General features: G+C 47.0%; 2 protein-coding genes across 5 annotated transcripts in view; one reads left to right on the top strand and one right to left on the bottom strand.

Moving 5' to 3' along the window:
• Positions 1-877: 877 nt before the first annotated feature.
• Positions 878-26,064, top strand: NANS (N-acetylneuraminate synthase). The gene is made up of 6 exons (XM_032164649.2): positions 878-1,117; positions 4,950-5,165; positions 19,644-19,743; positions 21,215-21,369; positions 23,804-24,070; positions 25,833-26,064. Exons 1-6 carry the CDS (start codon positions 986-988, stop codon positions 26,040-26,042), a joined length of 1,080 nt encoding a protein of 359 aa, XP_032020540.1. The 5' UTR covers positions 878-985; the 3' UTR covers positions 26,043-26,064.
• The window catches only part of TRIM14 (tripartite motif containing 14), a 51,323-nt gene continuing 37,243 nt past the window's right edge, over positions 12,580-26,659 (bottom strand). Inside the window, exon 7 of one of the 4 annotated variants that reach the window (XM_058445060.1) lies at positions 12,580-12,698. The gene's annotated coding sequence lies outside the window, so the exon portion shown is untranslated. Of the gene's footprint in view, positions 12,699-21,270; positions 21,409-24,868; positions 26,346-26,659 lie in introns of those variants that run through there. The other 3 variants (XM_058445062.1, XM_058445061.1, XM_058445058.1) reach the window with 3 other exon arrangements.

The raw sequence follows: 26,659 nt of genomic DNA on the forward strand, positions 1-26,659 counted from the left end.
CTGCAACCTCCACCTCCTGGATTCAAGCGATTCTCCTGCCTCAGCTTCTCGAGTAGCTGGGATTACAGGCACGCACCACCACGCCCGGCTAATTTTTTTGTATTTTTAGTAGAGACGGGGTTTCTCCATATTGGTCAGGCTGGTCTCAAACTCCCGACCTCAGGTGATCTGCCTGCCTTGGCCTCCCACAATGCTGGGATTACAGGCGTGAGCCACCGCGCCCGGCCAGGTGATTGTATTTTAAGAGCCCGGGGCTGGGAGGCCCGGGTCCTAGTCCCAACTCTGCTCTGGCTTTCTGGATGGCTTTGGACAAGCCAGTGCAACTTCTCGAACCTGTTGCCTCTCATATAATAGGAACCTCCGCCACTTCTTGAAAACTTACTACAAGCCAAGTATTGTGATCAGGGGTTTCTATACCTCATCTCACAGTTCTCTTTTATTTTTTTACTTCGGAGAGAAAGAAAAAGAACGCTCAGGAAGACTGAGTAACATATATGAGCAAGAGCTGGTAAGTGGCATAGGCTGGACTCGATCCAGCTCTGTGATTCTAACCCTAGCAACCCTGTTTTTTCCATTACACCATAGGGCGCGCTCTCCCCATGCTCCTGAGAGCTGGACATAGACTATGCCCTGCGCAGGCAGCCGTCCGCCTCCTGCAGGGAATGCTTGCTCCTGGGTGCACGCACCGATACCGCGATGGTCCGAGACCGCGCTGTGGGGCAGCGAGCCTCAAGCCTCGCACAGGAGAAGGGCGCGGAGCTTCCTCGACCCGCCCCACCGCCCTTCCCGGGGGAGGTCCCGCCCCCCACCCCGATTGGCTGTCGGGAGCGAGGCGGGGCCTAGGGGATTGGCTGCGCGGCGGCCGCGGGCTGACGTGGCGGGGCCGGCGTGTGGGTCTTGCAGAGCTGCTCACAGAACAGAGTAGAGGCGGCGGCGGCTTCCCGACCCAGACTGGCAGTGAGGCGCCGGACCCCGAGCCGCTGCAATGCCGCTGGAGCTGGAGCTGTGTCCCGGGCGGTGGGTAGGCGGGCAACACCCGTGCTTCATCATTGCCGAGATCGGCCAGAACCACCAGGGCGACCTGGACGTGGCCAAGCGCATGATCCGCATGGCCAAGGTGAGGCGGGAGCTCCCGGGACCCGGGATTCGGGCGCCGGGCGGGGCGGGGCGGGGCGGGGCCGCGGGGAGCCAGGGCCACGCGGCCTCCGCAGCTCGGTACCCTGGTCCGGCCCCCTCCCGCCCGCCAGTTCCGTTTTCGGAATCCTTCGGATCCCTCTTCCTCACCCCGTCTGCCACCCTCCTGACCTTTCTGCATTACAGCAGCTGCCTCCTAACCCGACCTCTTTCCTTCCCGTTCTGGTGCCAGAATAATCTTTCTAAAAGTCAGACTTGATCAGACCATCCCCCTGCCTGGCACCTTCTGTGGCTCCCTCCTGCCCGCGGGTAGAGTCGAAACCCTTTAACATAGCCTTCAAGATTTTAATGACTGGGCCCCTTCCAGCCCGTCATAATTCTCTGACATTCTTCAGCGGCACAGAGTTACTTTCAGGAATGACAGTTCCTGGAAGTTGCTGTGGTCTCTCTCACCCGCCATTCCCTGTATTTGAAATATGAAGTGGTTAAAAGCCCGGCCTTTGAGTTCAAATCTCACTTCCACCACTACTAGCTGTGTGAACGTGGGCTGCTTACTTAGCCTCGGTGAACCCGTTTCCCCATTTGAAAACGGGGCTTGATAATAACAGTTCTTTCCACATGGAGTTGTTATGGGGATCAAATGAGATTCTCAGATGGAGCTCTGAGCCCAGCACTTGGCACATAGGAGTCGGTAAATGCGTGCTCCGTCTTCTGTTGGGACTGCCATATTCTTCATTACGACCCCAGCCTCCAGCGTAAGGCCTGGCCTGCACTATGATTCTTTGGTTTAGAGATAGCTCACCCCATCTTTCCTTTCCCTTCATCAATGCTGCTCAGCTGATTTTGTATCATTTGTGATCGGTTTTTTAAATGTTTATTTATTTATTTATTTGTCTATCTTAGAGACAGGGTCTTGCTCTGTCACCCAGGCTGGAGGTTTTCTCTTACTGTTTTTTTTTTTTTGGTTTTTTTTTTTTGAGACAGGGTCTCTCTGTATCACCCAGGCTGGAGTGCAGTGACATGATCCTGGCTCACTGCAACCTCTGCCTCCCAGGCTTAAGTGATTGATTCTCCCACCTCAGCCTCCCGAGTAGCTGGGACCCACAGGCGTGAACCACCATGCTGGCCTATTTTCTTGTAGAGATGGGGTTTGGCCATGTTACCCAGGCTGGTCTCAAACTCCTGAGCTCAAGGGATCTGCCCACCTTGGCCTCTGAAAGTGCTGGGATTACAGGTGTGAGCCACCACCCTCAGCCCTTACTGTTCCTTCGGGACTGATTTTATGGAAACCTAACCACTGAATCATAAAAATACTTTACAAAAGTAACATTGCTAACATTTTTTGAGTGCTTACTCTACCAGATACTAAGCTAAATGCTGTATATGCACATCTCATTTAATTTTTACAACAACCCAATGCCATGATGCTGCCGATTTCATTTTAAAGGCTAAGAGAAAATAAGTGACTTAGGCAAGGTCACATAGCTAGTATAATAAATACAGTAAGGGGTTTTTTCAGTTTTTGCTCCTAAGCCACAGGACTCCAGCCTTTCTTCTGCAACATTGTTTTCTAGAGGGAAATTCCCATTCTTAATTTGAAGGAGCAGCCTGTTTTTCCTCTTAGAATGCTGAAGTTGTAAAAATATCTAGAGATATTGAAGCCACAGAAACAAAGCTGTACTGACCAGGTGCAGTGGCTGATTCCTGTAATCTCATCACTTTGGGAGGCTGAGGAAGGCAGATTGCTTGAGCTCAGGAATTCGAGTCCAGCCTGGGCCACATAGCGAGACCCTGTCTCTAATTCCATTGAGCTGGAATCTAGGTGGCTGCAGCCTTTAGGAAAGGGATCTGGCCAGCTCTGCTAGAGACACTGTGCAACTTTAGTCAGGTCAGTCTGAGCCTTGGGATCTTCATCTACACAATGAGAGCTCTGTTGCCCAAGGTCACTTTCAGTTCTAATGTTCTTTGAACTTTCCAGCATCAAGTCCTGACCCTACCATCTTATGATCTGTCCAAGAGCAGGAGTAGTGATCTCAGCACTGACGTTTCTGGACCCAAGAATTTTTTTTTTTTTTTAAGACGGAGTCTCACTCTGTCGCCCAGGCTGGAGTGCAGTGGCGTGATCTCGGCTTACTGCCCGCTCCGCCTCCTGGGTTCACACCATTCTCCTGTCTCAGCCTCCCGAGTAGCTGGGACCACAGGTGCCCGCCACCACGCCCAGCTAATTTTTTGTATTTTTTGTAGAGATGGGGTTTCACCATGTTAGCCAGGATGGTCTCGATCTCCTGACCTCGTGATCCGCCCACCTCGGCCTCCCAAAGTGCTGGGATTACAGGCGTGAGCCTCCGCGCCCGGCAGCCAAGAAGTTTTTAATAGCATGAATACCTCTGTGTCTACAGAAATGGCCGTGAGATGGGACTTTAGTGGGTTTTAATTACTCTTTTTCTTAAGTACGTTGTTTTTGTTTGAGTCAGGGTCTCACTCTGTTGCTCAGGCTGGAGTGCAGTGGCACCATCATAGCTCATTGCCACCTCAACCTCGGGATCAAGCGATCCTCCCACCTCAGCCTCCTGAATAGCTGGGACTACAGGTGTATGCCACCATGCCTGGCTAATTTTTATATTTTTTGTAGAGACAGGGTCTTACTATGTTGCCGAGGCTGGTCTTGAACTCCTGGGTTCAAGCAATCCTCCCACCTTGGCCTCTCAGAAAGTGTTTGGATTACAGGCATGGGCCACTGTGCCTGACCTCTTGAGTGTTTTTTTTTTATATATAGCTTTTATAGTCAAACAATCCAGCTTTTATATTATTTCCTCTGCTCAGTAGAAGTCATCTAGCGGCTGGGGCATTTTTCTTTTGTTTGTCTGCTTTTTAACACGTAACCTGTTCAAAGAAAATGTCATGGAGAAAAGTGCCAGTGCAAAGCAGCTAAAAGCAGAGTTGCTATTATTGAAATCAGAGAAAGAGGCACAGGGCACTGTCCCTGGATTTTCCTGTCCCTGAGAGGGCCTCATTAGGACAGTTTACACATCCTGGAGGTAGCCCAAACTGCTTTTATATTGATGGAGAAACTGAGTCCAGAGCTGGGAAGTGACTTATCTAAGAGTTAGGGTCAAAGTTAAACCAGAATTTTTCTTTACCAAATTCTGGTCCAGTGCTGATTTTCCTATTCTTTGCTCAGTTGTATAACTTAAAATCTTCCTTAAATCTTTGATCCAGTATTTTTAATATTTACAATGCAAAACAAAGGAAAAAAGTCCCATTTTTTTTTTCTTTTGGCATGCTAAGAGAAAAAAACAGGGGGAGGTCTCCCATCTCCAAACAACCTTTTCTTCCTTTCAGACTTTCTTGCCTTTTCTGTTCCTCTTCCTTGGAGGTCCTTAAGGTCTCTGTCAGTCTATGTTGTTTTTAAAGATGGTGATGTTGGCTGGGCACGGTGGCTCATGCCTGTAATCCCAGCACTTTGGGAGGCCAAGGTGGGTGGATCACCTGAGGTCAGGAGTTCAAGACCAGCCTGGCCAATGTGGCGAAACCCTGTCTCTACTAAAAATAACAAAAATTAGCCGAGTGTCGTGGTGGGCGCCTATAATCCCAGCTGCTTGGGAGGCTGAGGCAGGAGAATGGCTTGAACCCGGGAGGCATTGGTTGTAGTGAGCTGAGATCACGCCATCTGCACTTCAGCCTGGGTGAAAGAGCGAAACTCTGTCTCTAAATAAATAAATAAATAAATAAAGATGATGATGTCATAATGGTTGCTCCAGAATTCTTTCCTTTTCTACGACAGTCACTGAAAGGTGTCCTAATGTGTGTTGTAGGAGTGTGGGGCTGATTGTGCCAAGTTCCAGAAGAGTGAGCTAGAATTCAAGTTTAATCGGAAAGCCTTGGAGAGGCCATACACCTCGAAGCATTCCTGGGGGAAGACGTACGGGGAGCACAAACGACATCTGGAGTTCAGCCATGACCAGTACAGGGAACTGCAGAGGTACGCTGAGGAGGTTGGGATCTTCTTCACTGCCTCTGGCATGGATGAGGTGAGTCCTCTGCTGCTCTGTCATTTGTCACTTTAGCAGACCAAGGGTCAGCAGGCAGCCTGGTGACTTCCGGCTTAGGGCCACCTCCAGCCCTTGCTCATCCTTTCTGTTCCCAACTACCGGAGAGGCTAGCAGGCACCAAAGCCCAGTGAGAATCTGTAGGAAGGATGCTATTGTTTTAAAAACACGTTGTCTCTGGCCGGGCTTGGTGGCTTACACCTGTAATCCCGGCACTTTGGGAGACCGAAGGGGATGGATCACCTGAGGTCAGGAGTTCGAGACCAGCCTGGCCAACATGGTGAAACCCCGTCTCTACTAAAAATACAAAAATTAGCTGGGCATGGTGGTGCGTGCCTGTAATCCCAGTTACTTGGGAGGCTGAGGCAGGAGAATCACTTGAAACTGGGAGGTGGAGGTTGCAGTGAGCCGAGATCATGCCACTGTGCTCCAGCCTGGGCAACAGAGCAAGACTCCATCTCAAATTTTTAAAAAAAGGCCAAGCGCGGTGTCTCGGTGTCTCACACCTGTAATCCCAGCACTTTGGGAGGCCGAGGCGGGCAGGTCACAAGGTCAAGAGATCGAGACCATCCTGGCCAACATGGTGAAACCCTGTCTCTACTAAAATACAAAAAATAAGCTGGGCGTGGTGGCATGCGTCTGTAGTCCCAGCTACTTGGGAGGCTGAGGCAGGAGAATCGCTTGAACCTGGGAGGTGGAGGTTGCAGTAAGCCGAGATCACGCCACTGCACTCCAGCCTGGTGATAGAGCAAGACTCTGTCTCAAAAAAAAAAAAATAATAATAATAGTAATAATAATAACAAGTTGTCTCTGGAAGTAGGGGTCAGCCACACTGGAATCCCAGAGACCCTCCAAGCTGTAGGGACACCCCAGCTGGGCCAGGTTTCTCCCAGTAGAAAATGGTCTGGAAACCAGGGGTTGGGTGTGGTGACTCACACCTGTAATCCCAGAGCATTGGGAGGCTGAGCTGGAAGGATTGCTCGAGGCCAGGAGCTCAAGACCAGGGTGGGCAACATAGGGAGACCCTATCTCTACAAAAAATACAAAAATTAGCCAGGCGCGGTGGCGTACTCCTGTAGTCTGGGAGGCTGAGGATTGCTTGATCCCATGTATTTGAGACTGCAGTGAGCCATGATTGGACTCCAGCCTAGGTGATAGAGCAAGACCCTGTCTCTTAAAAAAAAAAAAAAAATAGAGCAAGGAAACCACAATTCTGGAGTCCACCCCTTGCTGACTAGCCTTGACTGACTTGAGTGGGGGGACACTGGCACTGTCCAGAAGGGAATGGCTCACAGGATGGTCACTGGTGGTTTTTGGCTTGGCCATGCCACATCCTAGAAGAGTGCAGCTGGTGCCAGGTCTCAGGTCCCATCTGCTCTGTGACCTGCCTCCTTAAAATTCCTTCATGTGTTCTTTTGAATTTAAAAAACTTTTAGTTGTAAAAATAACATTACAGAAAGTTTAGAAAACAAAAAAAGGGGAAAAAACTGACCCATAATCCCTCTATAACAGTTCTTTTTATATATTTCCTCCTGAAGTCTTTTTATATTCTTGTTGTATTGCCTGCTGGTACTATTTAGTGAACATTGAGTTCTGTGCCTGCTTGTTTTAGTTAACATTATAGCACAAACTTTTACCCCACCTTATGTTTAAAGATTTTAATAGCAACGTAATACTTCTTTTGGCGCATGTCTGTACTGTACCTAACCATTCCTCTACTTTTGGACACGGAAGTTATTTCATTTTTTTTTTTTTTTTTTGAGACAGAGTCTCAAAAAAACTGGAGGAAGAGTATATAGGATTTCTCTGTGTCCTTTCTTACAGCTGCACGTGAATCTACCATTATCTCAAAATTCAAAGTTTAAAATTAAAAAAAAGAAAAGATTCCTCAATTTTATTTTATTTTATTTATTTTATTTTATTTTTTGAGATGGAGTCTCACTCTGTCACCCAGGCTGGAGTGCAGTGGCGTGATCTCGACTCGCTGCAACCTCTGCCTCCCAGGTTGAAGCAATTCTCCTGTCTCAGTCTCCTGAGTATGCGTGCACCACCAGGCCTGGCTGATTTTTTTTGTATTTTTAGGGAGACAGGGTTTCACCATGTTAGCCAGGCTGATCTCAGACTCCTGACCTCAGGCAATCCACCCACCCCAGCCTCCCAAAGGTGTGGGATTACAGGTGTGAGCCACCATGCCCAGCCCAGTGTTATTTTTTGTTGTTGTTTGCTTGTTTTGAGACACGGTCTCACTGTCTCCCAGGCTGGAGTGGAGTGGCGTGATCTCAGCTGACTGCAACCTCTGCCTCCCAGGTTCATGTGATTCTCATGGCTCAGCCTCCTGAGTAGCTAGGATTACAGGCACCTGCCACCAGGCCCAGCTAAATTTTGTATTTTTAATAGAGATGGGGGTTTCACCATGTTGGCCAGGCTAGTCTCAAACTTTTGATCTCAGGTTATCCACCCGCCTCAGCCTCCCAAAGTGCTGCGATTACAGGTGTGAGCCACCATGCCTGGCGTAGTTTTTTTTGTTTTTTTGAGATGGGATCCTGTTCTGTCACCCATGCTGGAGTGCAACGATGCAGTCATAGCTTACTGCAGTCTCAAACTCCTGTCCTCAAGTGATCCTCCTGTCTCAGCCTGCTGAGTAGCTGGGACTACAGGCATGTGCCACCACGCTTGGCAAATTTAAAAAAAAATTTGTAGAGACGGGGTCTCACTGTGTTGCCCAGATTGATCTCGAGCTCCTGGCCTCAAGTGATCCTGCCATCTAGGCCTCCCAAAGTGCTGGGATTACAGGTTTGAGCCACTGCACCCAGCCAGTTTTTTTTTGTGCTAATAAGTAGTGCTGAGATAGACATCTTTTCTCTGTTTGGGGTTGTTTCCTTAAGATGACTTCTTAGAAACAGATTTTTGGGTAAAACCTTAGAACATTTTTATGGGTCTTGAAACACTTTTTCTTTTGGTCAACCAGGTTATCTGAAGCAGACTTCTGATTCTGTGCCACTTTTCCAGTTCTAAAACGTGTGTCGATTGAGTTGAAAGAAGCACACATGCAGCTCAGGCCAGGGGTAATGGGTGGTTTAAAAAAGAAGGAAGGTGGAAAACCTAGGCCTCTGGAGAACTTGGCAGTTTCAGGCTTCACTTCTGTAGACCAAATTCATTCCTTAATTCACAGCATTCGTACGCATGACATTCTTTAAATGCAGTTGTGCACTTAACAATCCTAATTCTCTATTTTTTTTTTTAAGACGGAGTCTGGGTCTGTTGCTCAAGCTGGAGTGCAATAGCACGATCTTGGCTCACTGCAACCTCCACCTCCTGAGTTCAAGTGATTCTCCTGCCTCAGCCTCCTGAGTAGCTGGGATTACAGGCGCCTGCCACCACACCCGGCTAGTTTTTGTATATTTTTAGTAGAGATGGGGTTTCACCATGTTGGCCAGGCTGGTCTTGAACTCCTGACCTTCAGTGATCCGCCTGCCTCGGCCTCCCAAAGTTCTGGGATTACAGGCGTAAGCCACTGCACCCGCCCTAATTCCCTACTTTTGAAGTACACATTATAGTTTATGAAGCATCTTCACATACAGTAATATGTTTTATCCCTACAGTGCCCCATTTTACAGATGAAGAAATGGAGGACCAGAGGAGCCAGAAGTTTGTTCGGTATCACACAGTTAGGAAATGGGTCTTAAAGGTAGCAGATCTGATGCCTAGAGCAGTATGCTTTCCACAGTCCCTCAGCTGCTGCTGCCTGGCTGGCAGCCCAGGCTTCGCAGAGCATAGACTCCCACTGTGAATGCCTGAAAGCTCAGCAGAGTCTCTGCATGCACCACGCTTGGTACCAGTTCAAGACTGAAGTTGGCTGGAGAGTCTCTGGGCCCAAGAGCTGCCTTGGGAGTGGGGACAGATTTTTTTTTTTAAACCTACATAAAAAGGTTGCTTAGATATATTGCTGATCTTCAGTTAATTACTGCCCTGCAACCTGGGGCAGGGGCCTTACTCTGCATCCAGTTTCAAATCTGAGAGCTGGGTTTGCTCAAATTCAGTTTGAACTGGTGACATAGCAGTCTCCATTCAGAAAGGAATAGGTCTTGTAAGTATCAACCACAGAACCAAAGGGACATTATTGTGTTAATCCTTCTGGGCGTACTCACAGCCCAGGAGAGTTTCTGAGATTGTTATGTGGTGTCCTCTAAATAAATAGGATTGTTTTTCAACAGATGAATTACAATGTTTAGCTTCTGGTGAAATAATATTATTCTTTTAAAGTGTTAGTCACTCCTGGTGCTTTTTTTTTTTTTTTTTTTTTTTTGAAACGGAGTTTCGTTATTGTTGCCCAGGCTGGAGTACAATGGTGTGATCCCGGCTCACTGCAACTTCCGCCTCCTGGGTTCAAGCAATTCTCCTGCCTCAGCCTCCCGAGTAGCTGGGATTGCAGGCATGCACCACACTGCCCAGCTAATTTTTGTATTTTTAGTAGAGCCAAGGTTTCACCATGTTGACCAGGCTGATCTTGAACTCCTGACCTCAAGTGATCCACTTGCCTCGGCCTCCCAAAGTGCTGGGATTATAGGTGTGAGCCACTGCGTCCAGCCTCAAATTTCTGTCTCTATAAATTTGCCTATTCTGGATATTGCATATAAATAGAATCATACAATATGTGGTCCTTCGAGCCTGACTTCTTTCATATAACATTGTGTTTTCATTTATGTTGTAGCATATATCAGTACTTCGTTTCTTTTTTTGGCTAACTCATAATTCAATTTTATGGCTATACCACATTTTATTTACCCATTTGTCAGTTGGTGGACATTTGGGTTGTTTCTACTCTTTGGCTATTATCAATAATGCTGCCATGAGCTTTTATGTACAGGTTTTATATGGACATGTTTTCATTTCTCTTCGGTATTATATATATGAGTGGAATTGCTGGGTCACCTGGTAACTCTATGTTTAACTTTTTTGAGGAACTGCCAGACTGTTTGCCAAAGTGGCTGCACCATTCCCACCAGCAGGGTTTGATGGTGCCAGTTGCTTCACATCCTCATCATTTGTTATTACCTCCTTATTCTAGCCATCCTAGTGGATGTGACATGGTATCTCACTGTGGTTGTGATTTGCATTTCTCTGATGCATCTTTTCATGTGCCTGTTGGTCATCTGCATATCTTCTTTGGAAGAATGTCTATTCAGATCCTTTGTCAGTTTTAAAAATTGCATTATTTTTCTTTATATATTCTTTTGAAATTTAATGAATTATTTTTTCATGTATAGCCTTCCAATGAATTGTCTTTATATATTTTAAGTACAAGTCCTTTAGCAGATAAATGATTGTAAAAAACTTTCCTAGTCTTTGGGTTGTCTTTTTCACTTTCTTTTTTTTTTTTTTTTTTTTTTTGAGATAGGGTCTTGCTCTGTCACCCAGGCTGGAGTGCAGAGTGGTGCAATATTGGCTCACTGCAACCCTGGCCTCCTGAGCTCAAGCAATCCTCCCACTTCAGCCTCCTAAGTAGCTAGGACTATAGGCTTGCGCCACCAGACTCAGCTAATTTTTGTATTTTTTGTAGAGACAAGGTCTCACTATGTAGCCCAGGCTGGTCTCAAACTCCTGAGCTCAAGCGAACAGCCCACCTTGGCCTCCCAAAGTGCTGGGATTACATGCACGAGCCACCATGCCTCGCCCTTTTTCACCTTCTTGATAGTGTCCTCTGAATTACAAACATCTTTAATTTTGATGATGTCCAAATTATCTTTTTTTCTTCTGTGTTTGTCTATTTATATGTTTAAAAATTTCTCATTTATTTTTATTTTTGAGACAGGGTTACACTCTGTCACCCAGACTGGAGTGCAGTGGTGTAATCTCAGCTCACTATAACCTCCAACTCCTGGGTTCAAGCAATTCTCATGCCTCAGCCTCCTAAGTAGCTGGGATTACAGGTGCACACCACCATGCCCAGCTAATTTTTTTTTTTTTTGTATCTCTTGGTAGAGAGGGAGTTTCACCTTGTTGGCCAGGCTGGTCTCGAACTCCTGACCTCAAGTGATCTGCCTTCCTCGGCCTCCCAAATGCTAGGATTACAGGTGTCAGCCACCTCACCCAGCCATTTTTAGCTTTTTTTTTTCTTTATTTCTCAGTTTTAAACCACAATGTGATATCACTGCACAGCTGTCAGTATCGTTAAAGTAAAAAGTGGTTGGCTGGATGCAGTGGCTCACTCCTGAAATCCCAGTACTTTGGGAAGCTGAGGTAGGAGGATCGCTTGAGGCCAGGAGTTCAAGACCAGCCTGGGCAACAATAGCAAGACCCCATCTATTTAAAAAAAAAAAAAAAAAAAAAGCCAGGCATTGTGGTGTGTGCCTGTAGCCTCAGCTGCTTGGGAGGCTGAGGCAGGAAGGCAGGAGGCTTCCTTGAACCCAGGAGCTTGAGGCTGTGGTAAGCCATGATTGCACCAGTGAACTCCAGACTCCAGCCTTGGCAAAAGAGTGAGGTCCTGTCTCTAAAACAAAGAAAAAAAAGTGGTAACACCACATGGTGTCAAGGATACAAAGAAAATAGGTCATTCATATATTGCTGGTGGGAATGTAGAATGATCCAATCACTCTAGAAAACAGTATGGCAGTTTTATTCCTTCTTTTTTTAACAGCTTTATTGGGACATAATTCATATACTGTACAATTCAACCACTTAACGTGGACTGGGTGTTTCTTATAAAGCTAGATAATGTGTTTATCATATGACCCACCAGTTGTCATTTGGTAATTTATCCCCAAAGAAATGAAAACTTAACATTCATACAAAAACCTGTATGTGAGTGTCATTACAACTTTTATTCTTAGTAGCTCAAAACTAGAACAAGCAAAATGTTCTTTAGTGGGTGAATGGTGAAACAAACTGTAGTACATGCGTACCGTAGAGTACTACTTAGCAATCAAAAGGAATGAACTATTTTTTCTTTTTTTTTTTTTGAGATGGAGTCTCACTCTGTCGCCCAGGCTGGAGTGCAGTGGTGCGATCTCGGCTCACTGCAACCTCCGCTGCCCGGGTTCAAGCGATTCTCCTTCCTCAGCCTCCTGAGTAGCAGGGATTACAGGCACATGCCACGGTGCCCGGCTAATTTTTGTATTTTTTGCAGAGATGGGGTTTCACCATCTTGGCCAGGCTGGTCTCAAACTCCTGACCTTGTGATCCACCCACATCGGCCTCCCAAAGTGCTGGGATTACAGGCGTGAGCCACCGCGCCCAGCCAGGAATGAACTATTGATGCGTGCAGCAGCCTGGATGCATCTCAAGGAAATGATGCTGAGTGAGAAAGCAGCATACGCAGAAGGGTACATACTGTACGATTCTGCTTCCATGACATTCTGGAAATAACAGAATTATGAGAATGGAGAACAGATGAGTAGTTGCCAAACGTTAGTAAGGGGAAGGGGACGTGGTTATTAAGGGGTGACATGAAGGATCCTTGTAGCAGTGGCATCATGGTACCTTCTGTATGGTGACCGTGGAAGTGGTCACATGAATCTGTGCATGGGGTAAAATTGCATAGAATTAAATATAGGCACACAAAAATGAATACATGTAGAAATGGTGAAATCTGCGTAAGATTGGTTGACTTTGTCAACGTCATTCACCCAGTTGTGATATTGTACTACAGTTTTACAAGACATTACCATTGGGGGAAACTGGGGGAAGAGTATATAGTATCTCTCTGTGTTCTTTCTTACAGTTGCACGTGAATCTACCATTATCTCAAAATTCGAAGTTTAAAATTAAGAAAAGATTCCTTTTTTATTTTATATTTTATTTTTTGAGACGGAGTCTCGCTGTCAGCCAGGCTGGAGTGCAGTGGCACGATTGTGGCTCACTGTAACCATCGCCTCCCAGGTTCAAGCAATTATCCTGCTTCAGCCTCCCAAGTAGCTGGGACTACAGGTGTGTGCCACCATGCCCAGCTAATTTTTGTATTTTTAGTAGAGACGGGGTTTCACCATGTTGACCAGGCTGGTCTTGAACTCCTGACCCCAGGTGATCTGCCTGCCTTAGCCTCCCAAAGTGCTGGGATTGCAGGTGTAAGCCACCGTGCCCGGCTTTCATTTTAAATTTTTGTTTTATTTATTTATTTCACTCTGTTGGCCAGGCCGGAGCGCAATGGTGTGATCTTGGCTCACTGCAACTTCTGCCTCCTGGGTTCAAGAGATTCCTGTGCCTCAGCCTCCTGAGTAGCTGGGATTATAGGTACCCGCCATCACACCCAACTAATTTTTGTATTTTTAGTAGGGATGGGGTTTTACCATTTGGCCAGGCTGGTCTCAAACTCCTGACCTCAGGTGATCCGCCCACCTTGTCCTCCCAAAGTGCTGGGATTACAGGCATGAGCCATCGCGCCTGGCCACAATTTTAATTTTTAATTCAGCAAATACGAGTAAGTAAACTCACATCAAAAAAAAATAAAAAAGATCTGTAGACTCTTTAGTAATTTTTTTTTTTTTTTTTTTTGAGACAGGGTCTCGCTCTGTTTCCCAGGCTGGAGAGTAGTGGCACAATCATAGCTCATAGCTCACCACAGCCTTGACTGTCCAGGCTCAAGCGATCCTCCCACCTCAGCCTCCTTAGTAGCTAGGACTACAGGTCCATGCCACCACGACCAGCTAATTTCTAAATTTTTTTGTAGAGATGGGGTCTCCCTGTGTTGCCCAGGCTGGTCTTAAACTCTGGGCCTCAAACAGTCTCCCACCTCGGCCTCCCAAAGTGCTAGGATTACAGGTGTGAGCCACTGCACTTGGCCTCCTCAGTAATTTTTAAGAATTTGAAGATGAAAACACTTGGGACCCCATGCTGAATGCTGTATACACATACCCCAGCTGTGTGGTGTGTACCCTGGCTATATGATGGCACGGCTATATGGTACACACCTCAGCTGTGTGGTACATACCCCTGACTGTATGATGCACACCCCAGCTCTGTGGTACACACCCTGCTGTGTGGCCCATACCCGGGCTATATGGCCCAGTGGCCAAGTGAATGGACTCTAGGGTCAGATTTTAAGTTTGAATATGGCTCTGCCTGTCATTTCTGGTATATCCATGTGGAGGTTATTTAACCTTTTTGTGCCTGTTTTCTTCAGTTGTGAAGCAGGCTTCCTAGCAGAACCCATTTGGGAGGGAAAGTGAAGATTAAATGTGATTGTTAATATAAAGCATAGTACACAATCAGTATTCAGTGAATGTTAGTTACAATTAAGGAAAGCAACCTGGGCTAAGGGCTGGGACATCTGGGTACTTGTCCTGACTTTGCCCTTAACTCTCAGTGTGACCTTGGTGAGCTCCTTCCCTGCCTGGGCCACCATTTCCTTTTCTGTGTGTGACCAAGCTACCATCCAGTGGTTCTCTCTATTCTGATGTCCTGAGTCAGTGCAGAAACAGGGAAGATGTCATCAAGGTGACTTGCACCTGGAATGGGGACTTTTCTGTTTTCATCCACATTTCCTGGAAATGCAAGCTCCTGGAGCTCCTGGATCCCACCTAGGAGAAAGGTGCCTCCTTGCCCCTGTGAGGCTGCCGAAGCAGAGTCACTTCTTTAGGCCGTGCCCTGCAGGTGGCATTGGTTGAGAACCCGGAGCGGTTGGGTGATAGGGAGGAGTCTGGTGTTTGTAGCGGGGCTTCCCTCTCTTGGTTTTCCTTCCCTCTGCTCCCCAGGCAGCCCATTTGCTTGGTGTCTGGGATGTTTTAGAGCCAGGCTCTCTGAGCTCAGCTCCTGGTGCTCACGCACTGTGTGGCTTGGGCTCCTCATGTAACCTTGGAGCCGCAGTGGCCCCTGTCTGTAAAAACAGGATTGTTAAGATGCCCCTGGGGCTATCTGGAGGATTCAGGGAGCTAAGCCCGTGGGGTGCCAGCACAGGGCCAGGTCTGCACTCACCCAGCGATGGCTGTTCTGTTACTCAGAACCTTTTGGAGTTTTTCTGCTTCAGCCTATTTGGGCAGGTAGGTTCCTCTGGACGAGGAATGCCATTTGTCACCAGCTAGTCCCCTGCCTGACCTAGGGCACAGGCAGTGAGGGAAACTGCATTTTTTTTTTTTTTGAGACGGAGTCTCGCTGTGTCGCCCAAGCTGGAGTGCAGTTGCGCAATCTCTGCTCACTGCAACCTCCACCTCCCGGGTTCAAGCAGTTCTCCGCCTCAACATCCCGAGTAGCTGGGACTACAGGTGCCCGCCACCATGCCCAGCTAATTTTTGTATTTTTAGTAGAGACGGAGTTTCACCATGTTGGCCAGGGTGTCTTGAACTCCTGACCTCATGATCCACCCACCTCGGCCTCCCAAAGTGCTGGGATTATAGGTGGGAGCCACCGTGCCCCTGCAGGAAAGTGCATTCTTTAAGAGCCTTTACAAGAGTTAATTTACCTTGCCATCTGTCAAACTGTTGGAGGTAGATTGGTTCCTTGTTCTGTATTTACCCAGCAAGTGGCTCCCAGTGTTTACCTACCCTAACTTCCTTATAGAAACAGGCATTTATTGAGTGCGTATTTTCTCCACACTGTATGCTGTTCTAGGGCATTCTCTGTGTACTGAGGAAAGGTTAAGGTGTGGCAGAATTTTATTAAGGCCAAGAAAACTGTCAGGGCTTCTGGTTGAAAGTTGCACCAAGGGTGTGGAACTCAGGTGAAACAGCAGAATGTCTTTAGTCTAAAAGGAAAGTTCTATTGAGAAGGCAAATGGAAGCCATGACCAAAGAGGTGACTCCTGAGGGACATGCTCCCCTCACACACAGTGGCCATCCCAGCAAAGCTGCCCTTCCTTCCAGCACCTGCCTCTGTCCTAGGCACGGTGCCCTCTGACAGGCCACTGCCCTGAGGCCGGCCCAGCCTATTTGTGGCTACACCCTTCCCCTGATTCCCTGTTCTCCCCAGCTCATCACCATGGGCTTTTTTTTTTTTTTTTTTTTTTTAGACAGAGTCTTGCTCTGTCACCCAGGCTGGAGTGCAATGGCATGATCTTGGCTCACTGCAACCTCCACCTCCCAGGTTCAAGTAATTGTCCTGCCTTAGCCTCCTGAGTAGCTGGGATTACAGACACACACCACCACGCCGGGCTAATTTTTGTATTTTTAGCAGAGACGGGGGCCAGGCTGGTGTCGAACTTCTGACCTCATGATCTGCCCGCCACGGCCTCCCAAAGTGCTGGGATTACAGGCGTGAGCCACTGCGCCTGGCCTTTTTTTTTTTTTTTTTAAATCCTGCACGATCTAAAAACTGAGGAGAGAGGAAGGGACTTTAGAAAAATCTCAGCTCCACTCCTCTCTTTCTTTACCCCTGACTCAGATCAGCGTTCCCAGAGTGTCCCACAGGACACAGTACAGAAAGGGGGTTCTGTGGGCATGTGTTGTCCACCCTCATTCATTAATTGATTTAGAATCAATAAAGGGTTTTTTGGTTTATTTTTTGTCACCCAGGCTGGAGTGCAGTGACACGACCTCAGTTCAGTGCAGCCTCGAACTCCTGGGTTCAAGCAATCCTCCCATTCAGCCTCCTGAGTAGCTGGGACTGCAGGCACACATCACACACCCGGCTAATTTTTATATGTTTTGTAGAAACGGGATTTCGCCATGTTGCCTAGGCTGGTGTCAAACTCCTGGGCTAAAATGATCCTCCTGCCTTGGCCTCCCAAAGTGCTGGGATTACAGGCATAAGCTACCATGCCTGGCCGGAATTAATAAAGTTCTGAGTCGAGTTAAGTGTGGGAAACACTGGGTTTGGAACTCAGCTAAGTTGATTTACTGGGACCCTCTAAGAAGGCATTAAGGCAGGGTAGTGTTTCTCCCAAACGAGGCTATCCATGGGACCCATTTCTGCATGTTGAACTCAGCTGGGAGCCTGAGGAGAGTTGTACATGCCTGAGCTCTCTTCAGACTCCCACAGACTGTGCTACGGGGCAGGAGGGAGAGAAGAGTGCTGAGGCTGCCGGGCTGCATGGAACCCCAGATACAGAGGGAACCCGAGAGCAGGGTGGGCAGGCTAGAGGAAGTCAAGGAGTCCCTGAAGAGAAAGGGGTCACCAGTTGCTGACCCAGCCTGTAGTAGCCCCTCGGCACAGCGATACTGTCTTAGGGCTGAAAGTTAGGATCTTCCAGATTACTCAGATTCCCTTTGCCCGATGGCTCTGAGTGGCAGTTTTCTAAATAGCCACTGGGTGGCGCTGGCTCCCCAGGAGGCCGCAAAATGAGGCGCCCCTTCCGGAATTGGCCTTTTTCCTTACTTGAAAATTATAGAATTCCACGCAGATTTTACAGCCTCTGTAGGTAAGCTTTCGCAAAGTGTTTTTCTGCACTTGTCCCCCCTCCTTGCCCCTGATCGCTCTGCCCCTCTCTTGGGGGGGTTCCTGCATCTGTTTATGCCCTAGAGGGCCACACCACACTCCCACAAGATGAACATTATACAAAAGAAAACTCAGTGGAAGGTTCCTTCTTAAACAGAAAGCACTCTCTTCATCTGCCAAATGAAGTGAGAAGGGTAGGAAAATTAGATTTTATTCAAAAAAAATATTTAAAACTGATGTTTTTTCAGTTCTGTCTTAGGGCTAGTTAGCAGTGTTATGAGACACAAACAAGAAAGAGTGAGGTAGAAAGGTATGGAAGGTACTGGGCATGGCGGCTGAAGCTTGTAACCCCAGCGCTGTGGGAGGCCAGGGTGGGACAACTGCTTGAGGTCAGGAGTTTGAGAACAGCCCGGGCAACATAGCAAGACCCCATCTCTACAGCAAATTAAAAAAAAAAAAAATTAGCCACATGTGGTGGCATGTGCCTGTGGTCCCAGCTACTTGGGAAACTGAGGCAGGAGGATTGCTTGACCCCGGGAGTTTGAGACCAGTTTGGGCAACATAGCAAGACCCCGTCTCTACCAGAAAAGAAAAAGATGGAAGGGGAAAAGAGAAGAGTTAAAAATTAAGCAGAGAGGAAGAGCAGTAAGAATGGTGAAGGAAGGAAGGAAAGGGAGGGAAGGAGGGAGGAAGGAAAGGGAGGAAGGAAAGGGAGGGAGGGGGGAAGGAAAGGGAGGTAGGTTGGTTGGTCGGTTGGTCCGTCCTAGACCAATCAGAGTTTGCATTTCATTTTAGCAACATCCCTGGGAGAGGGAAAGATTTGTGCCCATGTGATCAAGTGTGAGAAACTCACTAAGCCCTAACTTATTTCTGAGTCACCATTCAGAGACATTGATTTTTTCGACTTTTGATTTCCAACTTCAATTCAAAACAAAAGGACTCAAGAAAACTTCTGAAGGTGATGTGTATGTTTATTACTCTTGTGGTGATGGTAGCAGTAGTGTATACTTAAGTCCCAACTCACCAAATTACATTATATGCAGTTTTTAGTATATCAATTACACCTTACTGAAGCTGGAAGGAAATGATAATAAAAAATTTTTGAGTTCTTATAATTTGACAACAAACTGAGATTTTACTCTTACAACTTGTGATCCACTGATTCCTTCAGCAAGCATTTGCTGACATTTACCAATTTCCTGAGTCTTGTTGATGAATACTAGAGAAGGATGTTGAAGAGCACTAAACAGGTAACCTCAAGCAGTGACGTTATATCTGAAAAAAGTGACTGAGGTTCACTTTTCTGTAGGCAGCGTGCTTTGAGGCCTGAAAGGGCTCGGGTTGAATGGGCCCTGCCAGCCATGGATCCTTGTGTAGAGGCTGGGCAAAAAAATGCTCCATTTTCCCCCTTTCGCCAAGGATTGAAATAGCCCCTTTTCCTGCTCATTTGGCCGAGTAGAAGGGAAAGCCTTTGAGGCTATTCATGTTTTCACTGTCTGGTTTTCTGGGTCAGGATTAGGTCATGACTGTTTCATGTTTGTTCATTTGGCCTTGGGCCCCTGGGGCAGGTAGGGTCTGGCCAGGGGAAAGATTCTTTTCCAGATTCTTTTTTTTTTTTTTTTTTTTTTTTTTGAGATGGAGTCTTGCTCTGTGGCCCAGGCTGGAGTGCAGTGGCACGATCTCAGCTCACTGCAACCTCTGCCTCCCAGGTTCAAGCGATTCTCCTGCCTCAGCCTCCGGAGTAGCTGGGATCACAGGTGCCCGCCACCACATCCGGCTAATTTTTGTATTTTTAGTAGAGACGGGGCTTCACCATGTTGGTCAGGCTAGTCTCAAACTCCTGACCTCAGGTGATCCACCCGCCTCGGCCTCCCAAAGTGCAGGCGCGAGCCACTGCGCCCAGCCCTTTTCCAGATTCTTGTAGCCAGCAAAGACCAGCACCAAACATTTGTTGGGCTAATGGATGGGTGGATGCAAATGAATGTTTGCATTTGAATGAAATGACTGAGAACAAATCTTTGCCTGCTTTCAAGTTGTTGAGCGTCCCTCTACTGCATAAGAGGAGGGGTTTTTCTATTTGTATGTTATTCCTCGCCTGTCATGACAACAGTGTTTTTGAACAATGGTGAAAAGGAGCTCCCTCTTTGATTTTTGTAGATGGCAGTTGAATTCCTGCATGAACTGAATGTTCCATTTTTCAAAGTTGGATCTGGAGACACTAATAATTTTCCTTATCTGGAAAAGACAGCCAAAAAAGGTAAGTGTCTAATTTTTGACTTAAAATCTAAGAGAGTCCAAACCTTCATATTTTTACTCCCCTCATGGTGGCCCACTTTCAGGCAGATTTCATGAAGACAAATTTTAGCCTCTTTTCATTTTTTTTTTTTTTTTGAGACGGAGTCTCGCACTGTCACCCAGGCTGGAGTGCAGTGGCGCGATCTCGGCTCACTGCAAGCTCCGCCTCCCGGGTTCACGCCATTCTCCTGCCTCAGCCTCTCCGAGTAGCTGGGACTACAGGCGCCCGCCACCACGCCCGGCTAATTTTTTGTATTTTTAGTAGAGATGGGGTTTCACCGTGTTAGCCAGGATGGTCTCGATCTCCTGACCTCGTGATCCGCCCGCCTCGGCCTCCCAAAGTGCTGGGATTACAGGCTTGAGCCACCGCGCCCGGCCTTCCATTTTTTTAAATAGAGTCAGGGTCTCCCTGTGTTGGCCAGGTTGGTCTTGAACTCCTGGCCTGAAGCAATCCTCCCATCTCGACCTCCCAAAGTGCTAGGATTACAGGCATGAGCCACTGTGCCCTGCCAGAAGCCTCTTTTCAATCAGCCTGTACTTCCATTTTTTTGTAAGCTAAGCTGAAAGAAAATGAATTAAGGATATGACAGTTTTTATAAGACATTTAGAAATTCTTTTTAAGAATTTTTTTAGAGACAAGTTCTGTCTATGTTGCCCAGGTTGGTCTTGAACTCCTGGATTCAAGTGATCCTCCTACTTCGGCCTCCCAAAGTGTTGAGATTACAGGTGTGAGCCACTGCACCTGTCCTAGAAAAAATTTTAACTAAAATTTATAAGAAATTAAGGATATGACAGTATATATAAAACCTAGCTGGGTATGGTGGTGCATACCTGTAGCCCCAGCTACTCAGGAGGCCGAGGTAGGAGGATTGCTTGAGTTTGAGACTGCAGTGGACCATGATCGTGTAAAGTGGTTTTACAACATGAACAATTTCATTTGATCCTCATAACACCCCTAGGACTGAAACAGGTCATGATTATGATGCTTGATACTTATTTCACAGGGGAGGCCTCTGAGACTCAGAGACGGACAGTACTCTGCCCAGGCACAGCTAGAAGTGGCAGCTCCGCACCTCACATTCACTCACACTCTTGAATCAGCACTCATTCTACTGTACTGCCATGGTATACAACCTATTAATCAGATGAGATACTCATTTTCCTCTTGGCAGTGTGAAATTCCTCTGCCTCTTTAATTCAGTTCCTTTTGCTCAAGAACACTGTCGGGGGGCAGAGAGGAGCCCACCTTTCCTGTGGCCGAGGGCAGGAACCCAACAAGCTCCTCTCTGTTCCCCCACAGGGGGCTGGCACAGTATTTTAAGAGATGTCTGTGGAGTTTTAGTTGAATGATGAGACCAGCAGTTGGGATGTGTTGGGGAGAGTCAGAACCTCTAAAAAGAAAGTGCTGATGGTGTTGGTGCTGGATTACTCAGGTCGCCCAATGGTGATCTCCAGCGGGATGCAGTCGATGGACACCATGAAGCAAGTCTATCAGATCGTGAAGCCCCTCAACCTCAACTTCTGCTTCTTGCAGTGTACCAGTGCGTACCCGCTCCAGCCTGAGGACGTCAACCTGCGGGTCATCTTGGTGAGCAGGAGGGAGGGGGTTCCCTTCTTGGGCCATTTACTATGGGGAAGATGTAGTCTTTTAATAACCAAAATTCTAACAAACCATGGCATACTTTATAATTTGAACATCCTTTGACAGTCTTGCTGTTACCAAATCAAATTCGAGCTAAGCAGTTGAGAAAGCACACATTCTAAAGAGGGTGACTGTAAATGAAATTTTCTTGGCCAGGCGCGGTGGGTCATGCCTGTAATCCCAGCACTTTGGGAAGTCGAGGTGGGCAGATCACCTGAGGTCAGGAGTTCGAGACTAGCCTGGCCAACATGGTGAAACCCTTTCTTAGTAAAAATATAAAAATTAGCCAGGCATGGTGGCACGTGCGTGTGGTCCCAGCTACTCAGGAGGCTGAGGCAGGAGAATCACTTGAATTCAGGAGGCAGAGATTGCAGTGAGCCGAGATTGCACTACTGCACTCCAGCCTGGGTGACAGAGTGAGACTCTCAGGGGAAAAAAAAAAAAAAATCTGTCAGCAGACATTTGGGATGATTTTACCTTTTGGCTATTGTGAGTGATGCTGCTATGAACACTAGTGTACAGATAAATATTCATCTTTTTCATACTGAGTTATAGGAGGCCTTCTTGAAACTTCTGGTTTTTTCTGCTTTGTTATTTGCTGGCTCTCTTATTTTCTAATGCTGAGCATCCCTGAGGCTCAAACTAGTTATAGTGACAGTCTTGAGGGAAATTACTCTCTCCCAGGATTTTGCCTACTCAGTCATTTCACAGATGGTGAAGTCCAGTCCCAAGTCGGGAAGCCTGAGATCCCACAGCAGCTTGGTGGCAAAGCTGGAACTAGAACCTGGGCATGTCCCCCTAGGCCTTTGTCTCTTACTGTCTCACGCCATCTCTCTCAGTTCCTCCTGTAGCACTGGAAATTTAACTTCATTCGAAAATATGTATGTAATTATCATTAAAACTATTATAGTAACATTAATGGAATTCTATCTATCCACACATACTTAGAATCCTGATATTGCAGTTGTTTTCCTTTTATATTTTCCTTTCAGTATAGTATTTGATTCTGTTTTTCCCACAATATAAGCTTTCTTATGTGTTGTTATACAGCCATTAACTTTCAAAAAGTTAGCCTTTTTGAAAACTGACATTGCTCTCTTTTTACCTAAACTTTCTGTCCCTCCCAATCCTGTTTTTGCTTTGCTTATAGATTATCTAAATCATATTATTTTTAAAACTTAAAAATGATTTCTGTGAAATATGTAATGTCGAAAGTAAACATCCCCTGCACTCCCATCCCACAGAGATTCCGATAATTAACAGTTTAGTAGACGTGACCCCAGCTATTTTCCTTTTCAGTGTATCTCCGTCCCCACTCAAGGTGCTGTCATGTCCTCTCTCTTGATACTACACATTGCAGGAGTTATTCTGCCAGCCTATCCCATCTTGGGCCTGCACATAGTACAGCGGTTTGAATTTTCAAACTTCTAGCAATCCGCACTCCATCACACACCCTTAAGCCTGGTTTTCAAGGCCTTTGCCACCTAACCCTCCTAATCTTTTGTTAAACCCCACCTGAGGCCAGACACCGTGGCTCACACCAGTAGTCCCAGCACTTTGGGAGGCTGAGGCTGGTGGACTGCTTGAGGCCAGGAGTTTGAGACCAGCCTGGCCAACGTGGCGAAACCCCGTCTCTACTGAAAATACAAAAACTAGCTGGGCGTGGTGGGCACCTGTAGTCCCAGCTGCTCAGGAGGCTGAGGCAGGAGAATCGCTTGAACCCAGGAGGCAGAGGTTGCAGTGAGCTGAGATCACGCCACTGCACTCCAGCCTTAGCGAAACAGCAAGACCCTGTTTCAAAAAGAAATAATAACGGTAAAATAATAATACACCCTACCTGAGTCTTTCTACTGTACTCAGCTTTCTGGTCACCCTCATCAACAAGACGCACCCATCTTAGAGTGTCTTTTGTTGCATTCAGTGAATTACAGATAATGGATTAATTATTTATCATTTCCACCAAAGGATTGTTTTGAGATTGGGCTGTGTATATTATTGATGATGATATTTGTGCATACAGCACACTTGCTTTCAGCAGCTCAGGCTAATTAAATGTGACAGATGGTTTTTGACATTCATTTATAGTTGTTACTCTTGGTGTATTGTGCAATGTGAAACATTCTTAAAATGCATTCTTTAGAATAACAGTAACCATTTTTAGAGCATTTACAATGTGCTGAGTGCTTCTCATGCATTTACAGCAACACTCAGCAGGTATTATTATCATCCCTAGGAAAGAGAGGCTCAGAGAGCCTCAGTATCTTGTCCCTGGCTGCACAGCTAGAGAGTGGCTAAACCGGGGCTCAACCAGATATGCTTGACCTGGAGAATATGCATAAAGCAGCATATTTAACGTTATTTTTCTTTTTCCATTTTAAAGGAATATCAGAAGCTCTTTCCTGACATTCCCATAGGGTATTCTGGGCATGAAACAGGCATAGCGATATCTGTGGCCGCAGTGGCTCTGGGGGCCAAGGTGTTGGAACGTCACATAACTTTGGACAAGACCTGGAAGGGGAGTGACCATTCGGCCTCACTGGAGCCTGGAGAACTGGCCGAGCTGGTGCGGTCAGTGCGTCTTGTGGAGCGTGCCCTGGGCTCCCCAACCAAGCAGCTGCTGCCCTGTGAGATGGCCTGCAATGAGAAGGTGCGTCCTGCTGGACTCCACTCAGCTCTGCTGCCATGTGTGGAAACAGGATGGGCTGGCCCGAGAGGGATGGTCAGGACCAGCCCTCCCTGAGCCAGGCTGATGAAATGATGAAGGAATGTGCTCCCACCCCTGTCAGCTTCTTCAGGCTTCTCTTCTGTAATGCATGTCACTCTGGCCTGTAGCAGCAGCAGGAGAAACATGTTATCTAAAGGGAACTTTAGCAGTTTCTGTGGCCACCTAGGGTCACATCAGTCTTCCACTAATTCTCTGAAGCCCATGGCCCCAGTACTCCTAGACTCCAGAATATGTAACAGGAGTGAGGCCCTGGAATAAGTCAAGTCTGGTCTCCCTTGGAGCAGCTAAGCCCTGAGAAACATTTAGGCAAGGTGTTCCCTGAGGTACGTCTTCTGAGCTTGTGGCATTTCCTAAGCCAGGGTGGCACTGGTGGGAAGGGCAGTGAGTCGTTGCAGAGGTGGGTGGGTGATGATGCAGCTATTCCTTGTGCAACTGACCTTCAGACAAAGGAACTGGTGGGCCTAGAAGCACTGCCTGGCATGCTGACTATCAGGGTTTCCTGGAAGCCGTGGCCTGGACCTTCTTGCCTTCTGAGTCATGGAGCCAGGCAGGCATTCTGGGGCTGCCAGGCACACACACACACCTAACCTGCAGGCTGTCGGGGTCAAGGCAAAGACCAAACACCAGGCATGCCTGGGACTGTTGTCATCTTTTATTCTAGTGGGGCCTACCTGCTTCCCCAAATCAAAGATGCATCTATACCAGGAAATTAAAATAAAGTAAAAAGAAATAGTTTCTTTATAGAGGAAACAGGAGAGAATTAGACCAGAAACCAGAGTAAGATTTATAACAGCTGAGCACTTAATGTGGCTCTCTGAGCAGACAGTAAAACATAACAGGATGCATGATTATCACTTGACAGACATTTTTTCCTGGCACCACATTCCAAGCAGAATTGATTCCTTGCACTCTTACGTGGAGGATATAGAGTAATAAAACACGTAATTTATTTGAAAGCATTTATGGAGAAGACAAACACTGGTCATGAGCTTCAGGTACCCTTCATTCCCTCATCTGCCTGTCCTATCTGCCCCTTCTTCGGGGGCTCCTTTTCTTGCCATCTGCATAACAGCCACATTCACCATCTTATGAGTCTTTCATATTTCTATTTTACCAAACAAAGTGGCGGTAAGGTGTGTACCCTGGAGAGTGGTGCGTCAGGAGTTAAGAATCTCATCCCTGTGTTTCATCTTGGCTGTCTGCAACCCTGGCCAAGTCACCCACCCTGTATGGACCTCGGTTTCCCCATGTTTACAATGAGATACTGAGTTGGATGGTGACCAAAGAAATCAGAGTTTGCATGTATTGAGAACATTCTATGTTCCAGGTACATTCTGTAATATCACCAATCCTTACAGTCATCTGACAGGATAGTTTCCATTTGACAGAGAAACTAAAATATGGCCTATACCCCACAGACTGGGATTTGAACCTGGCTCCGCCTACATAGCCTGAGCCCTTTCCTTTGTACTTTATTGTAAAGGCCCCTCCTCTGAGTCTCTGAATTCAATCTATACTGGTTGAATTCCTGCCATGTATGAGATATTCTGAGCAGCGTAGGGGGCAACAGAGTGCCTGCTCCCAAGGTACTGCCTGGGGAAGACTGATCGGGGACCTGGAGTGTAAAGTAGTGTGCACTAGTTACTTCTGTGAAGCTGGCACTGAATGTTCATTTTGTCCACAGCTGGGCAAGTCTGTGGTGGCCAAAGTGAAAATTCCGGAAGGCACCATTCTAACAATGGACATGCTCACCGTGAAGGTGGGTGAGCCCAAAGGCTATCCTCCTGAAGACATCTTTAATCTGGTGGGCAAGAAGGTCCTGGTCACTGTTGAAGAGGATGACACCATCATGGAAGAATTGGTAGATAATCATGGAAAAAAAATCAAGTCTTAAAAATAAAGTGCCATTCTCTGAATTCTCAGTTCCCTTGCTGGTGCTGTCGGGTGTGTTTGAGTGAGGTGGGGGCAGGAATGGTGGTCTCCAGGGACCTGGCCGTCATCCACCTCCACCTGCTCCTTAGCAGATGTTTCTGGGCTAGGCCCTGTGTCAGCCCACTGGAGACAGAAAAAGATCCAGTGATGCAGTCTCTGCTTCAAGTTGGCCAGCTTAGTGCACTGGCCAACAGTGCATTATAAACAGAGCACCAGAAGAAGGGGTGGTTCCAAACCAAGTCCATATCCTCCAGTTGCTGGGTAGCTGCAGAGAGGGGTGAGAGCTGGCTGCACAGGTCCTTTCCTTTAAGCCTTCATTTTCACTTCCTTACAGCCCTTTACTTCTCCATTGTCTTTATCCCTTTCCTGCCCTTGGCCTCTATGTTTAGTTGGCATTGTATAGCAGTCACTCCACATCAGAGAAAGGATTGGTCAAAGGATCTTGTAGGCAGAAAATGCTGAAAGCACTCCTCTCAGAGCAAAGAGAGGGAAATGGCATGTGTTCCTTCTCTGAACAAATATTGAGGGCCATCTTTGTGCCAGGCACTGCTTTAGGCACAGAGGATATGGCCATGAACA

Source organism: Hylobates moloch, unplaced genomic scaffold (assembly GCF_009828535.3).
Source record: "Hylobates moloch isolate HMO894 unplaced genomic scaffold, HMol_V3 SCAFFOLD_10, whole genome shotgun sequence".
Lineage (NCBI taxonomy): Eukaryota > Metazoa > Chordata > Mammalia > Primates > Hylobatidae > Hylobates > Hylobates moloch.